Source organism: Periophthalmus magnuspinnatus, chromosome 9, assembly GCF_009829125.3.
Source record: "Periophthalmus magnuspinnatus isolate fPerMag1 chromosome 9, fPerMag1.2.pri, whole genome shotgun sequence".
Lineage (NCBI taxonomy): Eukaryota > Metazoa > Chordata > Actinopteri > Gobiiformes > Gobiidae > Periophthalmus > Periophthalmus magnuspinnatus.
In genome coordinates, this window is record NC_047134.1 from 12,953,427 (window position 1) to 12,979,681 (window position 26,255).

Below are 26,255 nucleotides of genomic sequence, written 5' to 3' on the forward strand. Positions count from 1 at the left end.
AGAGGCTCTGGGGACATTTGTGTCATCAGGGTGACGGCTTGTAGTACTCTTTTAGAAAGACTTCTTTTCAAGTAAATTAGGGCTCACAACAATGTGGACAATGGAGTGGACAATAATCTTACATTGTGGCAAAAATATGCTGGATGGACAGCATTGATCAGAATAAAAAACAGATGACACTCCAGAGTGGACAAATTAAAAGAGACTATCCCAAAGGCTGGACCCTGTACCTAAGACAAATGTTATAAGGAAAAAAGTATAACACACGATAACTTACAACATACCGCTATTATAAAAGGAAAACATTCTAATTTAAAACCACCATCTTCTAATACAATAATCTGGACTCAATGAAATGAATAGGTTTCTCCAAACGCAGAGATAGTGCCATCAAAATGAAGTGTATAGGGTCTTAGTTTAGTGGCTTTACAAGTCCTTTAACCGTGATGATGATGATGCAGCAGAAAGGGCTGTTTGAGTGTCCCATCTGAGCCGCTCGCCTCTAGCTCCAGCTCGTCTCCCATATGTTTTCCCTCTGAACATCAGCTCCATCTGTCCGTCATGCTGCTGTCATGGCGGAGTGTGAACCCAAACACCCAGTGATCATTATACATAATCGCCTCTTCAACTCTCATGGGACTCTGTTGAACAAGTGTGTCATTGTCGTCTTCTGCGGGTGGTCAGAACAAATGCATCAACTGCCAATGTTATAATCCTCCCTGTGTTTTAGATCAGCCTCGATGCGGGATTACAAAACTGACTTGTGAAACGCAGGCTTTCCTCTTCAAAACACAGTGATGATGACAGTTTGACAGGGCTCTGATAAAAAGCTCTTTTTAACCTACCGAACACATCCCATCTGTTAAAGTCTTTTTTATCTGCTGGCATCCCTGTGCGTCGGCTCTTATCCCTGCTCCAGAGAAGGAAGTTGCCACCAAAGTGCTATCAAAGCCCATAGCCCATGTGATTGATGCTGCAGGGAAATACTTGACATGTCAATCAAGACAAGAGACCTAGAGGACAGCACCCTTAGAGAGCAGAGCACCCACCTCAGATGGCACCCACCCAAAACAACGTAAGGACCACTGAGAAGGGGTGGAGGGTCTGAAGAGGATTATGATGCTCGGAAGCATCAGATAAAGAATGTCCATGGAAATGTTCAAATCTTTACAGGGGACTCCCGAGTGTTGAGTGGCTGCTCTTCAAAGGAACAGTTATCGATATAAAACTTCAATGTCATATTGTAACATATTAATTTTTATATAGCACATTTTAAACAAAAGTACCATATTTTTATGAAATATTGGAACAAAATTACACGAAAAAAGTCTAATGACACTGTGATAGTGGTGGACAATTTAATCTGCTTTTTCACTTATGATGATGCTGTTTTTTATACTTCTACTAGTTTTTTGTGCAATATCCTAATAATAGTGAGAGTCCAGTGCTACACCTCTTTTAATCGATTCATTGATTTGATGCACAAGTCATGTCTTTAGTCGACTTTTTGACCACAGCCCTAGTGCTTCCCTTTGTCACCTCTGGATTTGGCTGAAGTTTTCTCAGATTTCTTTGTTATTCTCATCCTGTTGCCATCTCTCACACAGCTGAGTGACTGAGAGGTACAGGACATTATTCTCTATCAGACAGTTTTATGTCGAAGTTGTATATAAGCAGACAATCTTGTGGCGTTGTTGGGATGTTTTTTTGTTGCCCCTGGTGACACAAATTATGCACAGCTTTGCTCCAAACCACAAAGCGCTGGATGCTCCCTCAAAGCACTTCCTGTAACCTGAGCTCCTGCTCAAAGTAAACACTGTCAATGGAAACAACTCTTTCACAACATCATGTTTTCTGTCTTTTTATTTATCCATAATATCAGCGTCATTAGTTATGTCTGAAACTTCAAATTAGTATGCAACCTGTTTTTTTAAGGTAATCTATAGTTTTGAAATTGCCCGATGTGCTTCTCTGCTGTATTTTTATCATCTATGACACATGTGGCTCTTTCGTTTATATTTTGGATATTATTGCAATATTAATCCAAAATTTTATTTAAAAAAAACAAAAAAAAACCCCAACTGATTTCTGACCAAAACTGCAGCATTGATCTCAGCTTGCCTCTTTATGGTATGTCACTGTAAATGTCGTCACAACAAATTTACATTGCTGCTGAATCTTACATGCATCAGAAAAAAACAACAACTAAAAAAAAACAGAGCATGTAGTAAGTTCAGAGTAGTGGGTGCGTTTGGGGGGGTAGAGGAAAACAGAATCGTCAGAGCAATTGCATCTTCAATGCAGGAGCACTGGTGCATGGGTAAATGAGAAGGGAAAACAATTACAACATGGTTAAAACTGTTAAAGTGTTTTTGCAGAATATGTTTCTTTTAATGACTTCACTGCTTGACTTGGCCATGTTAGTTTTTTTGTTTTTTATCCTTAAAGATCTATATTATGCGTACATATAGTGAGCTGCCATGTTATAATATTGTTACCTCCTCAAAAAACGTACCCAGAGTTGGTCAAAATGCTCTGTTCTACCTTCTGATGTCATGAAGTGCTAGTTTTCAAGTTCCTTCTACCTTTAGTTCAGTTGAGATTGGCAATTCCAGGTCTGAAATTATCCAAATGATTCTAATGAAGTTGTACAGAGCTTAAAAACACAATGGAGCACTTCCTGTATGATCACATGACTACAGTATGTATTAGTTTACGTATTAGTATTCAACATTTTGTAAAAACATGTTAATTATGATGACTTCTACTGTACTTGCCTCTACCTTTATCCAGGCTTCGGACCAACACAGAGCCATGAAAACCACATTGTGTTGCTACAGTACATTCTCAGTTAACTTTGAGTGCAGATCCCCCCTTTCGTCTGCTCTGTGGAGTGGAGGTTGGTTGGAGGCCTTTCTGCTGATATATTCTCCATCATTGATATGCAAGCCACATCGCACAGACACTAGCGCAAGGTTAAGCATGCGTGACGGCCAGGCTTAGGAGCTGCTTCAGACGCTCCCTCCTCTCCTCTTGTAGCTGTTTGGTTTTCAGTCCACTTCTGCTCACTATCACATGACATAATTGTTTAGTAAAATTAAACCTACGAACCGGATTGACGTGAATTCAGTCTTACACGTGTACTGTCCTGTCTATGTCCGCGGAGTTTTCAATGACACTCCGTCCCCTGTTAGTATGGTAGTGCTACTTTTTTGTTGAACGCAGGGAGGAGTTAACTATTTCTCTAAAACAAATGCACTCAGTTCACCGGCGATTTCTTCCTCACAAATTTGTCTAAAAATCTGCAACATGTACTGTATGCGTTTTTACATTATCTAATTCAATCTTTGTCCAAACACCTCACTATAATGCATTCATATTTTTCCTTGTATAGCTCAAGATTGTCTCATTTGTGACTTTTATGGCTCAAAAGACTGGAGCCACATTAGTTCCTGTTGCAGGATACTGATCTGATGAGATTAACTTTGAGTCACCTTCTCCCAGTGACTTTGTTTGTGTAGCTTTATTGTGTGCGATCAACAAAGTTTTGGTGGAGACCGGAAGTGTGTGGAATGTCGAATGTTTTAAAGCAATATTACCCTTCTTTTATACGCCAATGTCTTTCTGACGTGCGCATGCCTGGAGTTCTCGAAGCGGTGAGAGACGGTGAACGTTGTGGATCGGGAGGGAACTGGGATTTGCAGATATGTGCTGTTGTTTATTGCAGGTTAACGTGTGTTTTGTGAGAAAGAAAAATGTGCATCAATGTGTCACTCACTCAATTTCAATTTTGTAAAACTGAAACAGAAATTGAAAAAAGTATACTTCAACCTTGTTTCTGGACAAAATAACCATGAAACAACTAGTATAAAATGTTTCAATAACCCAAAGGCACATAAAAAAAATATTTTAAATGATTTACTTTAATTTTGTTATTGCTACATAAAACTACATCAGACTTTTATATTGGCTTGTGCGATGGTGATCTATGGCAGCTTGGGACTATTTTTTCTCTCCTTCTCACAATCCAAAGACGCATAAATGATTTAAAATAACGCGCAAGGTCATGGTCTATAAAGCTTCAGCGTTGACCATCATCATTACGAGAGCCAGTAGGGCAGTCTTTAGCAGGAGCTCTCCCCACACTTTTAATGCATTTCTGAATGTGATTTTGAAGTGTTTCTGAGCTACTTTAAAGTTAAAAACTAATTGACCCTGCATGATCACAGTTCTGATAACTTTATAGCTTATGTGTAGAACAGTTTAATACATCCTTTGACTTCATGGTATACGTAGATTTACTGTTTTCTCCTTTGGGAAAGAGCTGAACAAGTAAAACACACTCCTTGAAATTATCGGTGCCCCTTCAACTGTGAAATTAAACAAACTCCCCATGAGAGGTGACTCAATCTCAACAAATCAAATGGTGATGGAATAAATGCATCTTTTATTCCATTGACGTAGTAATACAAACATAGGCTTCTTATTAAGCTTAGTTATGTGACACATTTCTCCACAATATGCTGCTCAATTAGTGTGTTGGTAAATAGTACTACTCCTTGGGCTCTCTGATAAGCTGGTGTTTCCTGTTATCTGGGTCTAGCCATTGTTGTCTGCTGTGGGAGGCTGTGAAGTCGGAGCTCTGCTGACAGGACTAGCTGCTCCATTTCATCTGATTGCGAGTGTATGGGCGCGGGCTTCTCATTGTGTTGTCTCTCAAGGCTTAATTGCAACCACACTAATTTGCTGTTTTCCACATCAGATTGGGAGTGGATTGTCCCAGCTGCCAGTGTACTGCTCCTGTCTGCAAAATTACACCAAGCTCAATTTTGAATGTCTCTTTTTTGGCAAGGAAATGCAAATGTGATGCCATAAATTCTATCATGCTTTAATAATATGATTGATTTTTAAATAATGTTTAAATCTATTGATCAGGCCGGCGAGATTTATAGCAGACTAATCGACATTGCAATTTGAATACGGTCGCAATTAGCATCATTACTTCTTCGGCAAACAATTCAATATCTGGAGCTAACCCTCTGCAAACTGTTCTGAAATGCATGGAAGCATTACATTTTATATTAGTTTAGCAGGTGATTTCAGCCTTTTCTCAAATGTTAATGCACCTGGGTGTGTTTAAAATGTAATATTTGAAGTGAATCTTACAATTAACACTTAAATCACATCAAATTTCTGTTATATTTTAGGTTTTATCCATACAACTCCTGCTATTACGCCTTTTTCTGATCATGACTTAAGTGGAATAGGCCTACTGATAAATGCTGTTATACTATTTTTATTTATATTACTAATTACTTCACAATTCAAATCAACTTTCAAATAACAACTGTAATATTAAACTAATATTTTCTCTTATGAAATGAGAGTTTAATACAGTTAAATACGGACTGCTCATATGAGAGGGACTTGAACTTCTCTGTCTGTGCACTGTTTTTTCATTATTCCTCTTATATTCCTGACTTTATGTATTTGGCTGTCCCCAGGGGAGGGGGCAGCAGGAGACTGTGGGATTTGCAGTTAATGAAAGGTAAACATGAATCCTTCCCTGAGGTGAGCTGGGGAGTGCACCAGCCTTCCTCTCTCTCAGGATATGAGCTTCATTCTTTTACGCATGCCATTTCAACCCTCCATCAATAATAAAGTCCACTCTTTGCTGGAGAGAAATTTCCCTGTGAGCGGCTTCTTTGGTTAGCCTAGCACAAGAGTTTTTGGATTGCAAAGCTAAGAAGTATATCCCTCAGTATTCAGCGTGTTGGAGTCATTGTGCATAGCTGCTGAACCCCTTAACACTGTTGAAGTAGGCCAGCTCTTCTCACAAGTCCCAAAGCTACCAGCACTGATTTTTGCCAAGCCAAAGTTAGGGCATCAAACCTTCTTTTCTTTGCCAAACCACCGCTAAGGGCTTTACTACGAGTTGTGCTAAAGTCCTGAGCAAACATTTACCAAGCAGAGCAGCGCATGACACCATCCCAGTGGAGACAAAACACGTCCATGTGCAGATAACGCACAGTCTGTTTGAGTGTCTTTCCTGAGGTGGCTTCGGAGCTGGATTATGACACGTGTACAAGATAATCCTCAAAGAGAATGTTCTGGCATCGCATAAGTTTCAGTTATAGCCCAACTCCTTATGTGCACAGGTCAGCGAGCAACACAGCGCAGATACTATAGTTCATATGTGCAGTATCTCACCACAGCGCTTTGCCTTTAGTTGGAGCCATTACCAGGACCCTTGGGGATGGAGTGGAAGGATAATGGAGAATATAGATTTAACTTGTGACCATCAGCAAAAATACCAATTAGAAATGCATCAGCGAACAGCCAGTGCTCCGGCCACAGAGGATTAATAAAATGCACGGGTTTGACAAAGGTATACCGAGAAGAATATGTAAATGCAAAGTCACTAGAATGTTTGGCAGAAGTGAACAGAGAAATGGTTTGTTGATTTTAGTATATGCAGTATTAATGACCATTACTGAGGAGCAATCAAACTAAATTCTTTAAAACTATAGATATTTAGCTCTGGCATTATCCCTGCAGCACAGATCTGCATTGTAACAGATTGCCTTAGACTGAGCACATACACTTCATAAAAGTACTATTAAAAAATGTAATATCTTTCGACACTTTGTTTCTAGTAGCGGTTTGGTCAAGAACTCGCTGACATAATTTCTCATAAAAGTTTAACCACTGAATTTAAATGAATAGAAATGTGATTTTATTTGCGTAAATCTATCTTAAATTTCATATTCAGTAAACATATGTCCTCTGTGTGAGCTGAGGCAGTGGACAGTGTCCTCCGGGCTGCAGCCTCCTCGCGGCTCTGTCCTGACCTCCCCCCGGCTCTGCCTCCAGCTCCCTTCATTAATCATTTACTCCTCCTGTCTCTCTCTCTGTCTCTTTTTCTCTCCCTGTCTCTCTCTCTGTCTTTTTTTCTCTCCCTCTCTTTCACTTCTGTCTTTACTTCTCTCTCTACCGATCTCTCGTTCACTCCACACTTGTCATTTCTATCTCTCCATCCTTCTCTCTAGGTCTGTTTTTATTTTTCTGTTGACGTTTGCATTTGTCCTTTTCTCAGCACTGATTATATGCATCATTTTACTCCTATTTTCAAATCTCCCTGTGGCACACGGGATAAAGTGGATGTGTGCTCTTTTCAAAGACTTCAATAACTTTTATCAGCTTAGTTTTTTAATATAAAACACTAAATGTGACTTGAACTAGTCAGAATGTCCCCAAGGACAAAATCATAAGAGAAGATAGTTCTGAGAAAATGCCCCATTTATTCCACATTTGAATTTTGAGACTTGATGTACCTAATAATATGGCCAGCGACTGTAGTTGAGTGTGTTTTTCCTGTTGTTTTCTTGAAGCCTTGAGATGAATTATTGAACAAGAGTAATGGGTCTATATTTGTCGTTGTTTATCCTGCGTGCATGCTCTACCCTCCTCACCACTGTCCCACCATCACAACAGCCCTCTGCTGTCTGTCTTTGCTAATGAATCAAGTCCACTTGTTTAGCTCTTAATTGCATACAAAGCCTCAGTCTCGCTTAATTAGTCAAAGTGCCATCACACGTGGGCCAACTGTTGCACCAGTACTGACAAAGATTGAAAGATCCATTATGTAACTTTCGAGGTGAAGAGTCTGTCTGCCTGCTTGTCTCCGTGGACATCTTATTGCTATATTCCGCAGCATATGGTAATCAATTTTTCTATTTCCATAAAGACAAGCAGAGGACGCCACCAAAACAAGTCACAAGTCAATTTTTCAACACTCAAAATACCAGTAATTGAATAAAAGCAAGACGGATGGTTGAGTTCGATGCCATACTGTGGAACATTGAGGACAAAGTAACATCTCCATGGAGACCAGCACATAGCCCCCACCAGAAAAGGTACACAGTGCGCGTTTAAACTTTACTTAGAGTCAATATAACTTGTGATACTTTTTGAATATCTGGCTGCTGCTAATAAGAACTGGCACAAAAAGCCTGGTTGCTGCTGTCACTGTCTGTGTTGCATCACATTGAGACTGCAGTGTTATATAATGTGACAGAGGGGGAAATCTACAACTCTTCCCGATTGTCTCCAGGCTTCACCTCAAAATATCAGAAAATTAATTCATATGAGTTTTGAGCATAGGCAGATCAGTATCCATGCTATTCTCTGATTTATTTTGTAGTTATAGTTGCTCTTTCTGCAATAATCTTTAATAAGGAGCTTTATTATTTAGTAGAAGTCAAAGATGTAGGATATATGGAATAGTTTGAGTATGAACTTTGAAACTTTGAAAATATCATTTGAGATAATAAAACAACATATATTTTTGTAAATGTCCAGGTTTAACAACATGAATACTTGTTTTTTTGTTGCTACACTAGCAACTGGGTTCAACAATTTTGTACCATGGGTTATAATGCCAAAAACACCCGTTGATTTTTTACTATTCTGAAAAAAAAATTGTCTTTTGCGATATAGAATTTACCACTAAACTATTATATTGGCTGTTGTCTTCGTCTCTGGACACTGATAGCCTGTTATTGCACTATTTTTTGTATATTTGTTGCAATATTTATCATTTGTACATTTACTTTGCATTACTGGAAAACTGTTTTTTTTGTCTCTATGATAAGACTAAAGGCGCAATAAATAACTTCAGTGTCTCGTTATAGATGCAAACTAAGTATTATAGCATTTCATTTCACTGTTTATTTATTGCAGCTGATAATTTTTGTGGTTTAAATCTGCTCTTGGGTTATTGTGTCAGTTGTGCAAATCAGTATTATCATTTATCGTCTGTATTTACTTCAGCAATACATCAAACTTCAAAATGTGTGGCCGTGTCCTCTGTTGTTATTTCCACACAAAAAGTTCATTAAAACTTCCGTGAATTAGCCATGTGAGCGTATTTCATATTTGCCGCTCCTCCCCAAGCCTTTATTTTTAGAGAATGCTGTGATTCTAGGTTAGCTAAGCTTTTTTTATCCCGTGGAGGATTTTTGTGTTAATTTGCAGAAGACGGTCACAGTGGGGTGCTTGGCTAACGGAGACACTGCTCTGTTGTGGAGCCTCTACATTAGAATATGAAAGTTTACACATCTCATGAGGATTGGTCTTGGGGCTCATCTGCTGCACCCATAACCTCCATCCTCTGCACTTTTTCTTCATTTTGCCAGCTTCTAATCGTCCCACTGCACTCATCTCCCCAAACCAGAGGCTTTCATCTCCCTCTCTGTCACCCCAGCAGTGCTCTCTCTTCTTTGTTTTACCCAGAATCCTCCATGTTGGAAATCTGTGATCAGTGAGTTGTTCCTGACCTAGTTACCTGAGGTGGTTAACATGCTCGCCCACAGCAAACTCAGCCTACAACATGAGACTTTCTGTGTTTAAAACCAGCTATAGCTAAAACAATCATGAAACCTGTTACATTTTATTCACGATCTGCCTGATTAAAATAAATAAAATGAATTGATTAATCAATAAATAAAAGAAAAGAAATGAAATGATTTCCCTTATTGTTTTTTCTCAGTTTAAAAATTGCATTTGACATTTTTTACATCTATAATAAATGTGCCGCTATCCCCAGTGATCTAATATAATGCAAATATTGGGGGGCAATTTTTCATTTTTTGTGGTAGTGGTTAAAATGTAATGCGATTTCTTGTGGGCTATTGTTATCTCAACTGTACTAATTATTCGTGCAGCCTAACCATTTCTTTTCAGGTCATTATGTTTTCTGTTATAGTCCATTCAAACACTTATGAATAAACGGTAAACTAATCATACTGTTAGATTTTGTCAGCATGTCCTGTAAATATTTGTGGATTATGATCACAGTATAATGGCTTCCGGTTTCGTCTTCAACAGGGGTGAAATAATCCCGGCTAATCTATAAGGGCCAAATCCAATCAGAGAAGTCGTTGGCTGCGCGACTTGAGTCAGAGCCAGGCTTTGATCGCCATGGGAGTGCTGTAAATTGATTAGCAGTGATCTACTGGTCCCTTCTAAATGCTGATGTGGGTAAAAAGGGTGCTCCACTTCAGGCACTGCATTCGCTTTCTTCTCAAAGTCTCAAAACAAGCAGATTTCTTGTAACTAAAGAAAAAAAGTCTAAGAAAGAACATCGTGTTTTTGTCTGTTAAAAACCTTGGACAATTGTTTTGCAACTATAGGGATGTCAAAATCAAATCAATCAACACATTTTAAGAAATAATTGCACAGCTGTAACAAAAATACTTCTTAAATATAGCCATACTCCAAAGAGCAAACCAAATCTTTTTCATTCAGAAAATTTGAAAGCTGGTCAGTTTGACAGTGCATTTTCCCTGTTTCGATACTAAGGAATAGACTCAATAACGATTCCAATACCGTGATGATAATAAAATCCCTTTGTACTATGAATGTGACTTTTTTAGTATCAATACCTGCTCAAAAAGTGTCTTGTTTTGATACTGATTTTCAACACAACCCTCGTCTCAAGTGATTTCTACTGCAAAACAGGGTCAGATTCTAACACTGACCATTCAAGCATTAGTTTTTTTTTTTCATTGAATTTCTCCCCAAACATTATCCCTCACATTCACCTTGTGCGACTTCTACACTCGCTTCACTATTCCTGGACATTTCTTACGTAGAGGCCCGTGCTTATCTTTCGGAGCTCTTGTAAAATCAATTGCAGGTTCACCCTTGAATCTGTTATGAGCACAGGTCACTCTACTCATTCTATATGAAACCATCAGAGCAGGCCTGGATAAGTGAGAGATTGTAAAGCATCAGTAACACCCGTACCCATGCCGTTGTATTTGACATTGGGGCTCAAAGGGGAGAATAAATTGGCACAAAACGCTGCAACACAAGCACATTTGTTCCTCGGAAATGTTCCCATAAAAAAAAATCACATATTTTATTCATACGGGGTTGTTGAGGTGTCAAGAGTTTTGTCAAGCCTCTCATTGTTCAGTTAACCTTGTCCCTGTGCAGCGCTCTTGTCTCAATTTTTCTGGTTAAACATCAGAGACAGGGCGCCACTAGGGAGGAAGAGGAGGAGAAGTCAGGGAGATTCCAGCTACTCTTCATCTTTTTATGGTTAAAACAAGATGGCCAACGACACAAGGGAGTGGGCAGTACATCATGAGCAGACAGGTAGACGTCTAGGAGTTATTTTTATACACAAAAAGGGAGCGAAGAGGCTGGATACAGTGGGTCACAGCAGCTGTCTGGGGATGTGGTGAGAGACGGGCCGTCTCTCAGCATCTTTGAGCAAATTTCATCAGCAAATTGTTTATTGTTGAGCGGGATCGTTTTGTTTTGGAAATGCGTTTGCTAACTGTAATAATATGGGATGCTCAAGGCTTTTCTGAAACAACTTTCTCGTCCGAAATATGTTATAGTGTTGTTAATTCTTTGGTGACTGGTATGTTCTTGAATGAATGTTGTTTTTCAATCCATACAGACATGATGTTGGTTAAACGGGGCTTTAACGGAGAAAGATTGGGAATAATGTGGGTCTTATAATATATTGTATAAAATGTGGGTGGGAAATACTGACAACATTTAATACCTCTATTATTTTAAAATATATGTTTAATCCCGTTATCCCTATAGAGATTTATTACATGATTTGCGCTAAAACATGCCTGTAAATGTCTTGGTTGTGAATTAAATATTACGCAACCAATCTACTATAAATCTCACATTAATTTTGTTTAATTTCACACATTATTATTATTATTATTATTATTATTATTATTTTATTAGTATTTTTTTTTTATAACTTTTGTAACTATTTTGTTTAGTCTTTGTTTAGTTATTGCCCACCTTTAAGTCAAATACCACACATACACAGTGACTTTAAAGATATTGTATTTGGTTAATCCTATTCTTCTCAGTTATATAATCCAGTTAAATACATTCACATTCATTACTCACCTGTGTCTCTACGTGGTCCAGACAAAAGAGGCCCAATTCAGTCACTTTTTATTTAAGTCTGAACTCCTGCTTTGACCACATCGGGCCACGATTCACATCTTTGAATCTTCAATCTGCTTTATAATGTCTATATTGTAATTTGGAGTATTTTACTATTCATGTGACACAGTGTATTCCCATGTCAGAATGTCTCCTGCTTCTGTAAACACGTTGTTCCTCTCTCTCTCTCGCACACACACACATTCACACACAGAACAGAATTGATGAACAAATCAAGGCTTTAATTAATTCCTGCTGTGATCAAAGCCACTGGAGAAGTCTTTCAGCGTGCTCCCTGGTGTAGACCGTTCAAGTCAGATGTTTTATCACAAAGACACTTCACAGGCTGCTCTTTTAACAGGTGGATATTGTCTGTCAGGAATAACTTACCAAGGTTAGCATTAAGTGTTGTTAGCATACCAGGGCTAACACGTTAAAATGTGTCTCCCTTTTTTTTCGAGTGAGAATTGGAACAGATTGTGACAGCCTTGTAACACTGTGCATTCTGGAGCTGCTTGGCACTTCAAACCCACACGCTGGCATCATGTGTTTTATTTTTAGGAAACGTGGAGCTGAACTTTGTTACATGTCGAGAATATAACTAAAAATATAGATTTGGAAGAAGTCTGCGGAATCCCTCAGTCGTCCAGATCAGATCCATAGCAAAAGATGAAGTTTTTGGGGAAGACAATCCATCTATGATTCTATCTTCAGACCCAAAGCAAACAAAAAGAAGCAAAAGAGAACAATAGGAGGGCCATTAAAGGTTGAATGGGGTCGTTAAGGCTGAAACTGGAGATAATAGCTGTTTACAGTTTCAGTGTAGTTAGCCCCTCCCTTCAGATAAATATAAGGAAGTGTCCACCAGGAATCTGACCAGAACTGAAGAAGCGGCTTGGATGAACAGCCAAACGTCTTCAATCCTACAACGATTTGTCCAGTTGACAGATTTCTTCATCTTTTGCTATAGATTTGGAAGAAGTTATCACTCTGGATTTTATTTGCTTTCTTGAGCTGCACAGTATGTTAATTTACCAGGTTAATTAAAGATCAACAATTATATCTAGCAATTAAGTATTAAATCTGTACGTATTTTAAGTTGTCTCCAAACTTGCACCAACACCACATTAAAACTGGGACAAAACTGTGATTAAACCAGGACTAAACCAGGACAGGACCAAACTAAGTCTACATCACGACTAAACTGGGCTCAAGCAAGTACAAGTGTCAACACATCCGTGCACGCTAGCTGGCATTTATTTCAAGCTTTACCTTTTGTGAGTTGTTGTTTCTTTAAAGCAAGTTTTGAGCTTTTAGAAAATCTATAATAAAGCCACAGTGTGTGACGTTTTAGCCAAAAACTATACTACTATTTCATTTTGGTTAAGTTTACGGCACTGAAAATCTAAAAAAAAACATGCATACTTGATTGAGTCAGCTTGCACCTCCGCAAACCTGACTCTTACTTGTCCTAGTTCTTTCTGTTTGTTAACCTCTTCCTCTTCTCGCTGTGCTCTCTTGCAGGTTAGCGCTGTATGTGTACGAGTATTTGCTGCACGTGGGAGCTCAGAAGTCCGCACAGACCTTCTTATCAGAGGTGAGCTGTGCGAGCTGTGCTCACTCTAACGGTTTTAGTGTGACTGTTAAACGTTGCTTCCAGTAAGTCTACACTTAATTGAATGAGTGTGGCTTCTCGCTGCTGAGCCAACAGGTCAGCAGCAGCAGTGGATGGGGTTGTTAACGTAAGCGCTGCATTATTAGTAGGAATGGAACTATAGGACTTGCAGTTAACTATTTTATCTACTCAGCAACTTAGACTGTAGCTGTATTTGTTATGCCTTTTGTCTAATGTTTTTGTGTGAGCATAAAAAGAAGATTAAATTAGTATGTTTTATTAGTATGTAGTATTAAACATGACAGTTCTGTGGTCACCATCCAAAAGTTGGCAGTGGGGAGGTTAAAGGTGCACTATGCATGTTTTCTTTTGGAGGGACATATACTTTGAGCCATGTTAAAATGCTATTACCTCATCAAAAACATACCTGGAGTTGTATTTTGTTTCCTTCACACATGTTTGAGTAACACTTTCACATCACCAAAGCTCATAATACTCTGTTCCACCTTCTGATGTCATACAGTGCTAGTTTTCAAGTTAACAGTTTACTGTTTGTTGAGTAGAGATTGGCAATTTCAGTGCTGAAATTATCCAAATGATTCTAGTGAAGGTTTGTGAAGTTTTCAAAACACACTTCCTGTTTTACCACATGACATCACAAGGTGGAACACAGTGTTTCCTGTTTAAGAGAAGAACTCGGGCTAAATATGCAAGATTTGTGTGCTAAAATGTGTGAATGAAACAAAATACAAGTTCGGGTATGTTTGTGATGAGGAAACAACATTATAACAGATAGATAACAGAAAATAGTGTAATATGGGCCCTTTAAATGTATCTATCTCCACGGAGACAAGAAGGTGCCGTGATGAGCCCGGTCACAGTAAGAATGCATTTTTAAAAGGTAATACTACACTGCCTGGTAAAAAAAAAAAGTCACTTCCTGGATATAACTAAGAAAATAGGTACAAGCCTATAGATACGAGTCAGGTCTGGTTCAGCAACAGTTTGTGCTCAAAGAATGAGGTCAGCTGACACAGCTGAATATACTGAATGACCACGTTATTCCATCAATGGATTTGTTCTTCCCTGATGGCACGGGCATATTGCAAAATCACAATTTGAGCCCGATGAATCCTGGCATTGTCAAAGAGTGGTTGAGGGAGCATGGGACATCATTTTCACACATGGATTGTCCACCACAGAGTCCAGACCTTAACCCCATTGAGAATCTTTGGGATGTGCTGGAGAAGGCTTTGTGCAGTGTCAGACTCGACCATCATCAATGCAAGATCTTGATGAAAAATGTATGCAAGACTGGATGGAAATAAATCTTGTACCACTGTAATATCTCTAAATGTATAGGTTTGTTTAATGCCGCGCTGTAGAACACTGCAGGCAAAGCAAAAACGCTTGTGGTGAGCCCTCCACTAGAAAATGATGCTGGACTATCTAAACAGATCCTCTGAAAACCCATACAAATTATCTTTATCTTGCTCTAGTACAATATTTGTCTCCTAAATACTATCCCTGCCATGTATTCTCCAGTTTTGCTGAAAGTGGACAATAATTTCAAGATCAACCCAGGACTTGCACATTAACATAATCAAATATAATTGGCCATAGCATCTAAAGCACTCTGATGAATGAGGTCTTTCCGGTAAGAAAGCCCCTCTCTTTACAGTCTCTAGTAAAAGTGTCAGGAGAGCTGGAGGTGTTCCAGATACAATGGAGCAGACGCTAGCCACACTATTTCCTCTTATCCATGACCAGAGGGAGAGCGGTCATGACAACTTTGAACAGAGCTTGTTTAGACTCCACTGCTTCAAAACTCCGAAGATATGTGGGCAGTGGGCTCATTCAGTGATATTTTTTCTCCTACACATGAGGTAGAAGACAGTATCCTGACATGAACTGTGGAATAGTGCTGGAGAAGAGACTACAGCCAATTAAAATGAGAAATGTGATCTGTCATGTTTGTTCTGCATCTTGGGTCCCACTTGAGCAATGATGAGAGAATAAGTTCTTCTCTATTATAAGATATAGCTCATGTTACTGTATTTCTGATATCACTGTAGCAGAAGGAAATATTGGACCATCACAAAGGCATGGTATGTAATAGATGTTGGAAATAAAGCTCTGAAGGCACACATAAAAAAAAAAAAAAAAAAAAAAAAAAGAATATTGGAATTGATGCTGAATTTAGATAATTGAATGCATTTAACTGGATGCACATTTCCACAGGCAATTCATTACTGTAATACATTCGGCTACTTCAAATATGATATTGCACGTGATAATTCAAAATTGTGAAACAGCGTTCACTCTTGTCATTAAGGACGACACATTATATATTGTTTTGTTGCTGTTCAAAAGTGATTCTCTGCTCCTGGTCTTCATACGGCGTTTCACTGTAACAAACAGCTAATTTTCATTTTGTTTTTTCAACCCAGCATGTATGACCCAGAGTTCGAATATAAACGCAAGTTAATACAGAGAAGCGGGTGGGAATAGAAGATGGTAAAACAGGAATTTCAAGAGCACTTACGCTTCAAATGCAGGACAATACAGGATTATTCAAACGTGCATGTAATCAACTGAAATATAGGTCCTAGTAAATGAACGATGCAGGTGGTTATAAACTCGATATTCTGTCATCTGTATGTCTCTGTATACGTCTCATATCTAAGCCCTCTCCAGAATGTGACCTTGGTGTCTGCTTCAGAAGAAAAATGACTGACAAAAGGACAGACGTGTTAAAATGCAGAGGGGTTAGTCTTATACGGCTTTGAGTGAGCAAACCATTCTCTGCACATCTTCAGACAAGTACAATACACTTCTATATATATTCAGCTCTTTATGAATAGACACAGGCTTTTAGCTGCAGCGAGACTCACTTACCCACTTAGGGACCCCACAGCTTGAAGATCATAATGCAATTACATAATGCATGTGTTAAGAAGAGTTCACTTGTAATGAGGCTAATTCAGATGTCCAACTTGTTTTTACACTTTAATGTATAGGAAGCATCTGTCTTGTCTCTCTGTGCAGATCCGATGGGAGAAAAATATCACATTAGGGGAGCCTCCGGGGTTCCTTCACTCGTGGTGGTGGTAAGACTAATACAGTTACTTGTAGTTTCATTCATATCTGATTTCTCTCAGTGATCTTGCTCTGCGGAAGTGGTTTATCCATTCGCTCATTGACATTTCTGTTACAGTGTGTTTTGGGACCTGTACTGTGCCGCTCCAGAGAGAAGAGACACCTGCGAACACTCGAGCGAGGCCAAGGCTTTCCATGACTATGTGAGTAGACCGCCAACTACATGTGCCCTGTCTAACAAATGTAAACAGTCTTTTGATAAATCTATAGTGCTGTCATGATACTAAATGCTGAAGCATGATATACTTGTGCAAAGAAATGAATAATACTGAAACTACTTTATGCCATTGATGTATAATAAAACAGAACAATCCCTGAAAGACATTTTTTAACAAATTATAGAAGTATCTTATTACTTATTCAAACCTCAACAGCTCAAATCTTATTTTATATAAAACAAATCCCCAATTTTGTAAAGAAAATACATATACACATGTTAAATATTGAGCCCCAAAATATATATTACGCCTAACGATATTGTAATTATCGTGACAGGCCTCATCAGGAAGTACACTAAAGGCTTTAATTCTTACGTCATTGCTACTGACTCTTTCATATGAGTTTTTGAGTGTACAGACAAAAAAACACATCAAAAATATATCATGGTTTGTGACTTTTACGGTTCTTGCTTCAACACAATCTCATGATCTTCTACCAGTGCACATTTACACATATAGAGTTTCTGTAGAACACTTTTTCAATATGAACTCTTTCAGGGGTAAGACTATGGGAGCTGTGATCAGACAGAGGTATGTAACTCTCTCCTTAGGGGTAGAGTTTGTTTTTGTGTAAGCCTGTGGCCTGACTCATCACAATTGTCTATACTACGGTTTATTGAGACGTAGTGTTGGTCCTGAGGTCAGAGGTTTCTGCCTACCCCAGCACAATGGTCCCTAGCCTCCCTCTATATTAGTCTCCCTCTATTCCCCTGCTCTGTGTGATAGTAGCAGATATATTGGATGTCCCGCTTTCATCCTCTTTGCTGTAGGTGTGTGTTTGTGTGTGTGCATGTGTGGGTGATTCTGATGAACATAATGATGAATAGTCCGCTGTGTGGTGATGTCATCGCTGCTCGGGCGAGGGAGAGCGGAGGGCACGGCGACCTCATCCACAGACAGAATGGAGCGAAACTGCACCAGGGAAATGAGAGAAACAATACAAAACACAACTAGAATGGCAACCTGATATTTGAAAATATATGTTGACATAACGTACGCAGCAGCCATACTGTAAGAATGAACCAAAAATGAAAGTTTAAATTGGACAGAATTTTGAGTATTGATGATGATGGAGGGATTCTTTTTTTAAACACAGCTTTTCTTCACAATGACACCAGTGTAACAAACACTTTGCAGAAATGTGTTCTATGTGGTCCACTTGGTCTGTGGTATATCCCACATAATCTTCCTTTAAGGAAAATGGGTCCGGGTTCTTATGGGTTAAATAATGTAAAACTATGATCAGTGTCATATATTCAGCTCAGGTACTATTGAAAGGTTATTATTAAAATAACATGAAAGTCTTTCACATGCACTTATACTAAGTAATATTAGAATAACAATTTAGCTGACAACATTTAATTCAAGAAAATACACAAGCATCAAGAATGACGATCTTAGCAAAAGTAAACAAAAAACAAGTCCAGTAGCCTGGGATACAGTTCTGTCTGTATATTCTACATAGAAGGTCTCTCAGTCTGGTTTATTTAGTGCTTTGCTTATTGATTGAGCACATATCCACGGTATTTTACTGTTGTCGATGTTATTTTCTTCCATCTCTTGTTCTTTTTTTTCCCTTGTAAGCAGCCATGTTTTTTTTTTTTTTATACAGATGGACCATGTTACTCTAAGTGGCTGAATCCACCTGTCAGTCACATCCAACTGAGATATGGAAATAAAACCGATGTCCAGACTACACGTTTATGTAAAACATTGGTGAAGCATGTTCACAAATAGTAATAGAGTACATAACTTGCAAGAAACAAATGAGCATTTTCTCATTTGTTTATTATAGTCATACACAGCATTGTGATAGATAAAACCTGCATAACAGAAGACATTCTGAGTATATTTTTGTGTTGCTTTCCTACCCACTACAGGGCAGCTTGGTAGATCCTCCTGCAGGGATGTAATCAGACATTTAAATTTAGACTAATTACAATTAGACTGAGGTCACCTTCAGTCTCTCTGTGCTGCACGTCCCTCCTATCCACTGCATAATACATTTTACTATGATCTTTTATGTAACTTTTGCCTTTTATTCTAATATTTAATTAATTAAATAAAACCCTGATTAGCTTCTAAATTGTTTTGTGAGGGTTTCATGCAGAGTTTTGGTCACTGACATGACTTGATTTGATTTGCACCATTATCCCCATTTGAACCGTCACAGTTGAAACTATTGACTTGTCTGTGTGTGTTACTCTGGCTTGGCTTTTTCTCACTTGTTTGTGAGCGTGTGTAATGTCGATCATATCTTGACCGAGTGTCTGTAGAAGTTCTCATGGACATTAATACAGTAATCTAATGTTAAAAGGGAAAGATGGAGAGTGACTGATGAAACCATCGCACAGAGAGGCACTGTTATTGATCGCCGTTCTCAGAAGAGGCTTTTCAGGCATCACAAAGGCCATTTACAGTTCTGTTAAGTGCTTTGTAAATTGTGCTCCCGATACCGAGCAAACTGTTTCCATTTGCACAAGGATGAGAATCATAAAGTTGTTGTTTTTTTATTTATTTATTTTTTTTCTTGCATTAGAAAATCTACACTGAATATAACAGTTCTGTTAGTTTGATATGTATCTATACTTTTCACATATTATCAATACAATACTAGTCTCCATCCATCTCCATCCATTTTCTTCTGCTTAACCGGGGCTGAGTTGCAGGGAGTTGCACTCTGAGCAGGGATCCCAGTCTTCCCCCACCCCAGACACTTCCTCTAGCTCCTCTAGACCCCAAGGCGTTCCTAGGCAGGCCTAGTCTCTCCAGCATGGTTCAATGAAGCCACCAGAACAGCATCACCAGCAAACAGCAGAGATGAGATCCTATGATCCCAAAACAGGACCCCTATGGCCTCTGACTGTGCTTAGAAATTCTGTCCATAAAAACAATGAACGCAACCGGTGACAGTCCTGTTGGACTCCAATACTCCATACTCCCAGAGCACCCTCCAAACGATACCATGAGGGACATGGTCAAATGCCTTCTCCACATCCACAAAGCACATGTAGACTGATTGGGCAAACTCCCATGGACTATTAAGCATCTGACGGAGAGTACACAGCTGGTCCAGTGTTCTGTGAGTCCAGTACCTTACCGGGGACACTGAGGAGTGTGATCTGTAGTTGGAACATACCCTCTGTGCCCCCTTCTTAAACAGAAATACCACTACCTTTAACCCTGCCACACAATATTACACAGGTGTGTTAGCCAAGATACCCAAACAAGATCTAGAGATCTAGAGATCGTCCTTCTCAGAAGACGTGAAGGTGGGATTGAGGAGTTCCTCAAAGTATTCTTTCCACCTTCAAGGTCAACAGCTGTCCATCCACAGAGTAAACAGTGTTGGTGAAGCACCATTTCCCCCTCCTGAGGGGTCAGATGGTTTGCTTTTGAGGCTGACCAATAGTCCTTCCCAATGGGGGCTTCCCCAAACTACTTCCAACCCGGACTTTTTACCTCTGTGACCGCAAAAGTTGTGGCATGTTTGACTCTCCAATACCTTCCAACTGCCTCAGGAGTTCCACAAGCCAACAAAACTTGATAGGACTCCTTCTTCAGCCTGACAGCATCCCAAACTTCCCGTGTCCACCACTGGGTTTGGGGGTTTCCTCCAGCCACTTCCAGGATTCTGGGTGAAGCTCTCACTGAGGTGTGAGATGAAAACCCGACTGACAGAGGTTCTCAATAGACCCTCACAACAGAAATAGGTCTGCCAGGTCTGTCTCGCTTCCTTCCCTGCTAGCGGGTCGAACTCACCAACGGGTGATGATCAGATGACATCTCTGCCCCTCTCTTCACCCAAGTGTCCAAGACACACAGCCGAAGGTCAGATGACACGACAACACAGTAGATCAATGCCCTCCAAACTAGGGTGTCCTGGTGCCATGTGCACAGTTGTTTTTAACACAGTGTTCATTATGGACAAACAAAACACCTCTCAGGTTCAGTTCAGGGCGACTGTTCTTCCCAGTGGGCAGTAGACAACGGCAATGACACCTGGAGAGAGGTGCCTTTCCAGGTGTCACTGTCGTTGCCCACATGGGCGTTGAAGTCTCCCAGTAGAACAATGGAGTGCACTGTGTCTGGTACTACTCTCAGGGAGTCCAAGAAGGCCGGGTGTTCTGCATTGTTATTTGGACCTGCTCTCGACCTGAGGGTGGAGGGCAACCCTCTCATTTATTGGGCACATGGTTGCTGAGCTGGTGGGCAATAAACAAGCCCACACCAGGTCGCTGCCTCTCCCCACAAACAATACCAGAGAAGTGGAGAGTCCAATGCATCTTGAGGAGTTTGGTTCCAGAGCCCAAGCTGTGCATGGAAGAATGATAATTATTGTTTTTTAACTGCTCAGTGCACTTACAGTAAATTGTCCTTTGAGGATGAATAAAGATACATTATTTTATTTGATATAACTTTTGAAATGGTGATGAATAAATTTAACAGTATAGCTTTTGGAAAAAAAACAACAACGCCAAAAGGGCATTGACCAAATTTTAATTTAGGTGAATTTGTACATCAATTGTTTTTTTAATTATTATTTTTATTTATTTTTTATTTTTTTTACATTCTATTACATAGTAGTAATACTGTTTCAGTCACTGGTACTTTTCTGACAAATACTCTCAGTCCAGTTTTGTCCTGATGTCAAGGTTTAGTCTCAGCCTAGTCCTGGTTTAGTTGTGGGTTTAGTCACAGTTTAGTCCATATTTTTATGTGATCTTTTAAACGATCCATGGTTGGTGCAGACACAGTTCAAGATAGTGCAGAGTGGCTGCTATCACTGTGTCGGATGAGAGATTGCAGGCACACAACCGTTACAGCCAAAGAGCAGAGCGAGACTCAGAGCTACAAACATCTTCACTCTGCTCCAGATAAAAGCACATGTCTTCTTCTACCATCAGTTTGATATTCAACAAACTTTTCTTTGTACCTTAAACAATTTTGAGACAGAAGGCTTTGGTAAATTTAAGAAACAGACTATAAGAATGCACATTATTGGAACCCAGAATGTATAGCTGAATTGGGCAGCACTTTTTGGTTATTGTATCAAATAATCAGTCCTGAAGGAGAATTAATATTTTACACTCAAGTGCTGTAATTGTGTTCATAAAATGTCAGACATTTTCAGAAAGTATTTCCAAATCAACAGGACCAGATGCCATGTAAAGATTTAATTAAAGCCCAAACAACTTGTGGAAGAAACTGTATTTTCCATGTTCAGAACAGACAAAGTGAGTACAGAAACAACCTAGAAACAGGAAGGTCTGAGCAGAGCTGAACCAGTTGAGAGCCAGTGGGGGTTGGGGAGACCCCCAGTCTGTTTCCGTGGAAACAGAGCCCAGTCTGGGTCTGTTCCTTGTGGAGCCGAGGAGGAGGTGACTCACTGTAACATCATCGCCATGGCAATAAGAGTGAGCGGAGGAGAGGAGACCGAGAGCAGGGCTGTCTTTGTCACACACTTTCTCTAAAGTACCACATGACACATTATGTACAGATACAAGTTCATTAGTAAACTACTTTACAGACACAGGGGCAGTTTCTCTAAACTACCACATGAAACGTTATGTACAAACACAAGTTTATCACTAAACTACTTTACACTGGACCTGTGTATCTGATGTGCTCTCTGTACATGTGTGTGGACACAGAGCTGCTGACAGCTGCAGGCCTCAGTCACTTCTCATGCACATGCACACCAGGAAAACTGGATAATTGGGCTAGTCCAATTTAAACTTTTTTTTTTTTTTTTTTCTAAATGCATGTAAACTCAGGAAACATGACTGAAGTGCCGTGGTTTGAATCTCCCAGATCCCAAAAACACATCTGCTGGTGTGTACTCAGATGCCCTCAGCATAGAGCAGTCCAGTTAGAGACATTCAGCTGCACGTTAGATTGTGAGATTAGTAGTGATGACAAACTACCACGAACAAGCACATGTTGGTTCATTGTTTGGTCTGTTCTCTGTCCATGTAAACGTAGTGACTGAGTGCAGACAAACAGGTTTCCCGGGACCGGGCAAGTTTAAACACTGCTCCAGGGCATGGACAGACATTTATAGTCCACTGCAGTCACACTTATTGATTATGAAAACTATATGCACTTAGCCAGGAGCCTAGGCTTTATGACAAAGTTTGAAAGGGCTTGTAGTTTGTCAAACTCTTCGAAAAATAAATATGTAGAACAACACTTAGACAAATGTGCATTGTGTATTGTGATGACTCCCATGGTCATTATTTAGTATTAAAGTGGGGCCGTGCTTTAAATAGTAAAGGCCATAACTTGTATTCTATATTAGGTTTAAAAGTACACTTTTAGAAATTGAAATGTTTCTAAGAAAATGATAGTATTTTGTGAGATAACAAAAGAGAATCTTTTGATTTGTCAAAAGTAAGACTTCATTGAGAGATCTTTAATTTCAGTGTGATACATAAGCCATGTTGTTGAACTTGACCTACTCTATGGGGCTATTTGAGCCAGTCAAAGAGGAAAAAAATCCAGAAAAGCTGCCAAGTTTACACAGTAGCTGTGTGTGTGGTAAATGATATGGGCTTGCAGCAGTAAAGTTACAGCAGGACTAAGAGCAGGAGGGCAAAGTAGAAAGTGCTGACACAATTGAGCCACTAAGTTATCTCTTTGACCCCAACTAACCCCATTTTATACCTTTTTTTGCTGACTATTTCTCTTACCTTGCTCTGTCTCACGTTCAGTAGAGTAAAGTCTTAAAGAGAGTCTGTATTTAATTGTGTCAATGCTACAGTCCCAGAGGTACTAGATGCTTTTGGGGAATCTAAAGCTACACATTGGCCCACAGATAACCCTCGAGTCTTGTGTACTCATAGGATCCAGTATAAAAGCAGAAGAATTACAGGTTTGAGTCTTGCAGACACCTCGGTGAAGGTCTGTGCTGCTCTCAAAAGTCTGTTTAGATACTTGTCTGTACAATGCACTTGGGAGGTTTATAGCTGTAACATAACACCTGTTTAAAGTGTCGGTTCAGTTTCCGACGTGGTTAAATTTGTGTTGATTCACTTTTGATTTCAAAGTGCCACCATTTTGTTTGTGTTATCAATAATGTGTCTTCAAATGCAAAACTTTTTACTCCAAAACATATTACTTTTTACTTTTGCAAGTTGGCCTTTTGTTTCTTTGATTAAGCTACCTACAATATTTAAGAATTTTGAGTCAGTAATTATTAGTTTAAGGAATGTAGAGTATAGGTTCATAACAGGTAAATTTTTATGGTAAAATGTTTCTTTGGTATCACCTCTGCAATCAACTGCTGGCTATAAATGTAAATACAATGCACAAATCATCCCTACACATTGTAAAAAGAGGGGGATTTTATATGTTTTCTTTTTAGTTGTACTTGGACTTATAAATGCCCTAACGCCAGAGGGTGAAATTTATCTGCCTTGAAATTACAAAATGCGTTCGGACAGTGGAGAGCGTTGAACCTCCAGCGGTCGCCACAGGAGACAGTGAATAACACATGGTTAAAGCAGAGCCCCCACATGGACTCCACTCACTTTAAAGTCTCAAAGTTTTTCTGCACAATCACATGTCTGCTGTTTTGTGACTTGTTTTATTTTTTTTTTACTTTTCATCCATCGCTGATGTCCTTCAGGAAGTCCACTAATGGAGTTTTAGAGGATGGTGCAACGGGAAACAGGGAAAAAGAGGAGGGGCTCGGGCTCTTCCTTTGAGTCTAGATCCTGTTTTGGTCTCCTGTTTTCACTTTGCTGCTTTAAGCTTTGAAACATAATTCATATTTTTACTTATGTAATAGTATAGTGTTGTATATTCACATTTACTTTAGTCTTAATTTTAATGGTACAAGTGTGAAAGCATCCTAAATAAATCACTCAAAAATGTTAAAAGCAAATGAATACTTCAATTTGCCTATATAATTGTGATTTGACTTTCTAAAGAATTTCCAAAGTGGTGTTTTTTTTTTTTATCTGTCTATCACTGTTGTTTAGTTGTTGTATCAATAATAATAATAATCAGTGTGATATTTCTTCTCAACAGCTTAATAGTAGCCTTGAAATTGAATATCATGACATCCCTCTGTTAAATACTGACACGTTTCAGCCTCCAAATACAGCCTCCAAAAGCTGCATTGACTTAAATAGATTATTGGTGAGCTGCTCCGTGGTCGTCCAGTGAGGTGATTGAGCCTGGGTTGGATGTACAGGAGTGGGGGCGGTGGGCTGAGACAGTGGAGGACAGACGTAGACTGCCTTTTGAGATTCTGCTCACACTTCTCTGAGCGCCTCTCTGTCTCTGAAGTAGAGAGGCAAAAGGACTCCTCTCGTCCAATCACACAAAATATACAGAGTTTATATATAGAGTTTTTAGTTTATCTCATTACTGACACAGTGGACTGGTGGGATTAGAGCGTGAAGGGTACACAACTCTGAAGTATGTATAACTCATTATTTACAATTAAATACTAAAAAATACTTAAACTTCTGCTCAAGCTGCAGTTAGTTTATTTATTTTTCAACTTTTGTGCAGAATATTGTGCAGAATATTTGATGAATATTGTATTTCTGCAGTCACACATAGAGGGTAGTGTCACGCATGTTGTTTTTTTTATCAATAAGGGGTTTTTTTTCTTGCATAACTTGTCCTGCTTTGTTTGTCCAGTTTATAATCGTGTAACTATAGCATGCATTACTATCTCTATATATCCAACCAAACGTCTATAACCTTGTCCCCTCTTTGTTTTATTTTCGGCACCACATGCAGCCTCATTCTCCAAAGCTCTAAATATTCTCTGCCATGCCTTGTTGTTTATGAAGTGGAGCGGGTTACAGGGCTGTTGGTCTGCCCGGCTGAAGGATCCTCCTGGAGAGTGAAGCTCTGAATAATTAATGTAACAAATGAGTTTGTGGAGAGGAAGCATGTGTTTATCAGAGAACGTACTCTATGTGGACTGACCCCGGGCCTCAGGTTTCAGCAATACTTTACCTCTGCAATTCACTTAACAAATTGCTCAAAGTTGCATTTCTTCTGTAGAAAATGTGTTTAGTTAAACCATTGCAAACTATGAATAAAACATTAAATTGACTGTATGACTTGAAGACTGCAAGTTTGTACAAGACAGAAGATTATAATTTGTTTACTGAGAAAAGCCTACTCTTGCCTTAACACAAATCTTTGTTAGAGATGGAGAATGGCACACTTGTGGGGCGAGGCAGAACTCCTGGCATGGCATATTTGTTTATTTATTTACTTGTTGTTGCTGTATTTAGAAACATGCTTTG

At 39.2% G+C, this 26,255-nt stretch overlaps 1 protein-coding gene across 2 annotated transcripts in view; it reads left to right on the forward strand.

Moving 5' to 3' along the window:
* Window positions 1-26,255, forward strand: part of ssbp2a (single stranded DNA binding protein 2a) — a 35,402-nt gene that overhangs the window by 2,881 nt on the left and 6,266 nt on the right. For both annotated transcript variants that reach the window (XM_033972664.2, XM_033972663.2), the window contains exons 2-4: window positions 13,513-13,585; window positions 16,652-16,713; window positions 16,821-16,905. In XM_033972664.2, coding sequence (XP_033828555.1) covers window positions 13,513-13,585; window positions 16,652-16,713; window positions 16,821-16,905 — 220 coding nt within the window. The remainder of the gene's footprint in view (window positions 1-13,512; window positions 13,586-16,651; window positions 16,714-16,820; window positions 16,906-26,255) is intronic.